The 6,699-nt window shown below is 35.2% G+C and overlaps 1 protein-coding gene across 1 annotated transcript; it reads right to left on the reverse strand.

The window, feature by feature from the left end:
• On the reverse strand, positions 1-5,188 carry LOC121986452. Its single transcript, XM_042540422.1, has 4 exons — positions 4,679-5,188; positions 2,922-3,035; positions 2,350-2,628; positions 1-397 (listed from the first exon to the last, which is right to left on the reverse strand). The coding sequence occupies exons 1-4, from the start codon at positions 5,135-5,137 to the stop codon at positions 152-154; spliced, it is 1,098 nt and encodes a 365-aa protein (XP_042396356.1). The 5' UTR covers positions 5,138-5,188; the 3' UTR covers positions 1-151.
• Positions 5,189-6,699: the final 1,511 nt, after the last annotated feature.

The raw sequence follows: 6,699 nt of genomic DNA on the forward strand, positions 1-6,699 counted from the left end.
TACGGAAAACTGCATGGTGGCATCAGAAATACGCAAGGTTACACCTTAATGGAGACGCTATCAACGAGAAATGACGTTGTAGGAACTAAAACATTAAGCATCTAAAGTGGTTTTTAAGAATATGATAGGCATGTACAATAAGCATCTGTTTTCACGAGGAGTTAGTTGCACGGGGATCCCTGAAGACAGAGGAAGTACCTCCAGAAACTGCAGGTGATGGTGATGAGGCCATGAAATGGTTGGCAGGCAAAGCCATGGCAGGGAGGCTTGTCGTCTGGCTTTGGTGACCTGCAGGAGCAAAGCGGGATGGACTTGCCATGGCACCACTCATCAGTGAACTGGGAGTAGGTGGTCCATGCCCCATTGCCACCATACTACCTCTGTTGTTTTGAACACCCTGAAATGTATTTTATATCAGAAATTTGAGCAATAGGTAAAATAACAATCAGGCAGCATTGCATCCTTCATGAAATCAAGTTATCTGTTTCATCTTAATTGCATCTGCAAGTTGTCCTCATGTAATCTATCTTTGGAATAGTATGCCTATCATAATTTGGTTAATTTGTATAATCTAGGTAGTTAGTTGAATATAAAATAATATGCTACTGCATATGGCCTGTGGCCTATATACGACTTCATATACACCACACATGTAGAATAACTCTAAAACCTTGAGCACCACATACGCAATATGCAACATGGGTGCTTTACTACAAAATAAGTGCAGGAAGGTCAAGGATGAGTTATAGACAGTAAATAGAGCTCATTCTGCCAATAGGCATGCTTGATTCAAAGTGCATGTTACATGTAGAAATGCAGGCATGTATATCACTTTTTTAAAACAATTAGGCAAAGCACTTGCCAAGACTAGATATGGAGGTCAGGTTATGCACAAGTTTGAAAAATGAAGCATGACAAGGGAAGATCACACACACACACACACCCCTACTCAAGTTGTGGTGCTGTAGCTGGAAAACTTATTGGTCCATAACCAATCTCTGGAAGAGGCATTGATATGGAAAACTATTGAAGGAAAAATAGAAAAGGAAATAGTTTTTTTGCATAACTTGTATAACTTCAGTTAATTATCTTGAGTGTGTAGTCCATTTGTTTACAAGTAGTCTATTTCTGTTATTAAAGGGTAGCCCGGTGCACGAAGCTCCCGCCATGCGGGGTCCCGAGGAAAGATTCATTGTACGCATCTTTACCCAGCTTTTTGCAAGAAGCTGTTTTCAGGATTCGAATCCATGACCTTTTGGTCACATGGCAACAACTTTACCGTTGCGCCAAGGCTCTCCTTCAGTCTATTTCTGTTGATATTAATTAAATTTGGCCCCAAGAAATATAAGATTAGAGATTGAAGGATTTTAATTATCTCCTTAGCTTTTTACAAGTAGTCAATCCAACAGCATGATAGTGATGCATATGGCATCTGTATTTCATAAACCATATTTTAGAATGATGAGTGGTATCCAAATGATTATGTAGAGCAGAAATGAATAAGAAGGGTGAGAGAGCTGCCTGCTAATGGGATTCAGAAAAAAATATGATAATTCAATCAACTATCTTGCCTTGATCCATATTTGAGTCATAGATGCATGCCCTCGGGGAAAAAGCGTCCCTCCCACCCCCTAGCCAACTTGGCGACCAGATATAAATTGATCTGTGATTTACCCCCTTTACATAATCAAGGGATGGACTATGAGGGAGGTGAGCGTAATCACCTTTAGCTACAATATTTGAGTCATAGCTCAAACCAATATACAACTCAAAACGGGTTTGTGCAGATGATACAAGAATCTAGAGCTGTACCAATTGATTGTCAAGTTATGGAGGATTAAAAGATGAAAAAAATTCCATACCAAAGCATTGCAACACTAAGTTCCGAAGGTTGGTGAGATGTATACATTAATATGAATTACCCATTGGTGTCATACAGAATCTAGAGCATCTAAACAAGAATGGAATGCATGCTATATTTAAGTAATCAACAAGTAATGTCAGTTGTTAATAGTTACCAAGAAAGTAAATCACAGAGACCCAAAATTGTGCAAGGGTTAAGAAATCAAGCAACTATATTGCAAGAATTCTTCTCATATGAGGTAGAAAATCACAGCATATGAGACATTTCAAAAAATTATAAGAACATCAAGATAGTAAGAGGTGAACTTCCTATCTTTTACAGTTTTACCTACTCCATAGGCCATAATACTGGCACTTAAAGACAATCATCTTAATTATGCAAGCATCATGAATTAGTCTTCAAGGCGTTATAAAACTACCAAAGTTTTATAAAGCGGCATAAAACCAAATTTAGCTAGCCTTTTCTTATAATGCAACCACACTTACTGCATTATGCTGGAAAGAACTAAATGTTGTCCTTGCTAGTGGTGTTGCAGACGGAGAAGTAATGTGGATGTGATTCAACTGCCTTACATGATTGCTGTGATTAGCAGCAGCATCTGATTCTCCACCTGAATCACTACCAAAATTAACCTCAACAGTAAGCTTGGGTACTTGTTTAGCAGCACTGTTCTCAACTGCCATATCTGCTTTATGAGGCAGAGAGGGTCGTGCAACAGGTGACTGCGTGCTCCGTCTTTTTATTTCTTCTTCTGCATTTAAAATCTGTTGGAAAACCATGACCATAGTATTCAGAAAGAAAAATATTCTGTTGTTCCTCCTGCTTCAGAAGAAATTTTATTAGGAAAAAAAATAGACAAGTTTTTTATTCTATTTTAGTTCTAGAAAAGCTTCTTGTACTGATGACTGAATAAAGCGAACAAGAAAAACACAGACCAGACTGAATTGAAGAAAAAAAAAAGTGTTCCATTTGCCAAAGCACATATACATATAACTCAATCATAGCATTAATGATATTGGCATAAATTATGGATAAACTTATTGGTAAATTAACTTACTTGCTTCAACATTTGAACAAGATTGTGTTTCTTCTCATTCAAAACATGCAGTTGTTTCTCCAACTCCTGTTTCCTTTCATTTTTTTCACTAGCAACATCAGGATTGCTTTGCTCCTAAGAGGTGTGTCACATCAGCAGAACAAATAACTTAAGTAGAAGAATTTATAAAAAGTGGACAGAAGTATTCTATTTGAAAAGGTATACATAGACTAGAATGATTGACAAAAATGACAAGTTCAAGAATTACTACGCATTCATCCAAAAATGAGCAAGTAAAATAAGGCAATCAGAAGATTGAAGTTAAACAAAAGAATAAAGAAAACAAGCCAATCAAAAGTCAAATCTCCATAATCAGAAGACGTTATCAAATACAAGTCAGGTATTACTGCATGTGCTTCCAGAATGAGACAAAGTTACCAGTGCAAGTTTAATGCAGTTTGAAATATAGGCTAAATACTGAATGGTAGATATGGCTACATAATTGATATTTCCAAATCTATTAATTTGAAACACGATATCTCTTCCCCTAGCAAACCGATCTTTCTACCTTTTACTCATGAATTTTCAAAGCTCAACAAGACTTATCTAATTAAATCTTCACAACCCAAGCAGATTGTGTCTCTGCTCACTTGCCTTATTGCAGCTTTGACAACCAGATCCAAGTGGAAGAAATGGGAGTTGGTGGTGACACATCTGACATTCCATGGATAAGAGCAATGCTACCAATTCGCTCGTGTTTTTATGTGCTACCCAATGTCACTACAAACCAAGCAAATTTTAGCATCAACAAAAAGGATCACCCAGGGAAGGGGATGGAATCAACTTCGGCCAGCCTTTCTCCGCTCACATTGATGCAGTAATGTCTCCCTTTGCTTCCCCTTGGGATTTGCTGCCCACCTCTGAGAGCTTTTTCCTTTCATGCGATCTCAGTGACTCTCTGCTTTGGGAAACCAGAAATTTGACCAATTAGTAAGGTTAACCCTCATTCTTCCTCTTCTATCTTCCGTATTTCATTATTGCCCTAAGCCTCAAGTTCTTTTCAACTTTTTTGGGGCATCCGCTATGATTGAAGACCACCATGTATTCCCTAAGCCTTGAGTTCTTTTCAACCATTTTGGGGCAGCTGCTATGATTGAAGACCACCGTGTATCCTATGTTGGAACCAAAAGCTTACTAATATACCAAGCTAATTGTGCTAAGACCAGCACTAGCCTCAATACTATAAACCTTGTCCATAAGAACTCTGTTTTTTTAAGAAACCTCAATTAAATTTTCTTGTAATAAGTTTGAGAAACATTATTACATTTTAAAGTTACAAACAAAAAATAAGTCTAAATAATATTTTTATTATGTTGTTCACTTAATAGCAAAATTTTTTGAATCACTCACTTATCTTTGGATTATTCTTGAACTATTACTCACAGTGTTCATCCTAATCTAGAAATCTAACACACATTTCAAGAAGAGGAACAATTTATAGCAGCAAGGAAAGAAGGTTCTTGCTATTAGCATTTCTCTACAAAGTCAAAGACACTAGTACGGTAGTACCATAAGAGGAAAAGTCAACATCTTATGGCCAACTGTAGGTGCCGAGGGTTTAATCAGCAAGGCGTCCTCCGGTGAGTAAGAAAAACTGATGTCTTTAAAAGAATAGAAAGAAAACCGGATAATGATCGACTAGCTCGTTAAATCAGATGTTGGAAAATCCACATGCACTTGAAAGTATAGATATAATTAACCAAAACGCACCCTCTCACCTCCAAATGTCCGTCGGTTTTGCCAGCCCCACCAGGTCTCGAATCATGAACATCCTCCTCCCTTGTGGCAGCCGCACCAACCAGACAAAAGGAAGCGGAAACACCAACGTTCGGTTCATGAAACCGACGATCTTCCCTAGTGTGCTCCTTGTCGTCCGGCTGGAAATTCGAAGGTTGCAGATCGATCGGAAAGGAATCCTGGCGTTTCAAAGTGTCTAACTTATCTATCTCTCCTCCTCCTCCCGCGCCCTTCTCTTCCGGCTTTAAGGGCTTCTCGTTATTAAAATTAGGGTTTGCGATGGCACGGGAAGCGGTGGCGAGGCGAGAGAGGGCTTCGGACCGCTTTCGCATGAGAAGCTTGAACTGGCTAAGGGAGAAGCTCTGCGGCGGGATTCTCCATCGTCGCGGGGCGTTGGAAACCCGGTGGAGGTTGCCGCGGTAGAGAGAGATCACAACCATGGCTTTTCTTCATAGTTCGTCTTCTTCCCACTCCCCTGCAATTAACAAAATGTAAATTGAGTGGGCCGTGCGGGGCTGGGCCTAAACAAATTTAACGGGTTATTAATTGAACCTAAAGTTTGTAATAAAGATGAAATTCATCACTATAGCAGCTTCACATAGTAGTAAGAGAGAGTAAATCAAAATTAGTTGCTAAAATCTACTTTATTTATATATATATATATATATATATATATATATATATATATATATATATATATATATATATATATTTATATATATATATAAATTTGTTATCTTGCGCGACAGTGTTAAAACTAGGGTTTATCTCTAGGATTTAAGTTTCCCAATTAGGTTATAGTATTTGGTTTTAAAAAAAAATAAAATAAAATTAATTTAAGTATTTATTGAGTATTGTAATATGTTGAGAGGATATATTAAGGTATTAAAAATTTATATAAGGAAATGTTAAATTTTTTAATTGATTTTTTAAATTTAAAGTATTAAAAAAATAAAAAAAAAAAAAAAAAAACGAGCCATCTCTTGCGCGCGCACTGTTTTATATATATATAAGTCTAAAAAATTTGGATATGATTATTATAAACTCAACTAAAGGAAATGATGAAGTCAACATGGATAAAATACTTATATAATATTTAATTTGACAAATCTAAAGAAAACTTTAAACTTAAAAAAATTAACACTCAAGATAAAACTAATCTAATAAATACTAACCAACATAAAATTTAATTAATAATCAAACTAAATCTAATAATTCAAATTCTATCTTAAAATTTTAATAAATCAGATTAAAATAAGAATTTAATTAATCAAGATAAATCTAAATATAATTTGATTAATTCTAATCTTAAAAATATAATTCTTAATAATTCAAAATTAAAAATTAAAATTTAAAAATAAATCTTAAAAAATCAGGAGATAAAAGTTTAAATTTTAATTATAATTTAAATATAAAATATGAAATTAACTCATTATAATATAGCTATAAATTCATCATTAAAATTTGAAATTAATTTTCATAATACAATAAAATAAACCAACAAATTTTAACAAGTCTAAATTTAAAAATTAAATCAAAACTAATTATGGAACTAATTAATAAATTTTACCCAATGACACAATTAAATTAATAAACATAAAAATTAAAAGATGTCAAAGTGAGTTGACAGTAGGTTCACAGGAAATGTATCAAATCCAAAATTTGATGCATCATTACAAATCAACTATAAATTGTTTGACTTATTTGACACACACATACTTGTCATGTACATACCTTATTAAATGCCATGTCCTTCGTACTAATCATGTTTAATCTAGAAAGATTAAGGACTTAGATTGATACTTGCCTAACATAGTATTAGGGTGGGACGAGATGATAGTACATTAGGAAAGCTTGGTCTAGAGAGTCAAGTGAGGTAAGACGTACCCTTCTTGGTCTACTTAGCTAAGTGGAATTAAGCGATGCTACCTCGTCACATCCTAAACTATCTAGATTAGAGTTTCTCAGTAAGTTGATTAGTTATAACAATCCAGTTAGTCGG

The sequence above is a fragment of the Zingiber officinale genome, chromosome 5B (genome assembly GCF_018446385.1).
Source record: "Zingiber officinale cultivar Zhangliang chromosome 5B, Zo_v1.1, whole genome shotgun sequence".
NCBI classification, from domain to species: domain Eukaryota; kingdom Viridiplantae; phylum Streptophyta; class Magnoliopsida; order Zingiberales; family Zingiberaceae; genus Zingiber; species Zingiber officinale.

What these genes read in the sequence shown, in the direction of transcription:
- LOC121986452 (XM_042540422.1), bottom strand. Translation starts at nt 5,137, where the DNA reads ATGGTTGTGATCTCTCTCTACCGCGGCAACCTCCACCGGGTTTCCAAC. An exon ending in AAACCGACGGACATTTGGAG is followed by an intron (nt 3,036 to 4,678) that starts GTGAGAGGGTGC and finishes CACACCTCTTAG; the next exon opens with GAGCAAAGCAATCCTGATGT. An exon ending in GTTCTTTCCAGCATAATGCA is followed by an intron (nt 398 to 2,349) that starts GTAAGTGTGGTT and finishes AATACATTTCAG; the next exon opens with GGTGTTCAAAACAACAGAGG.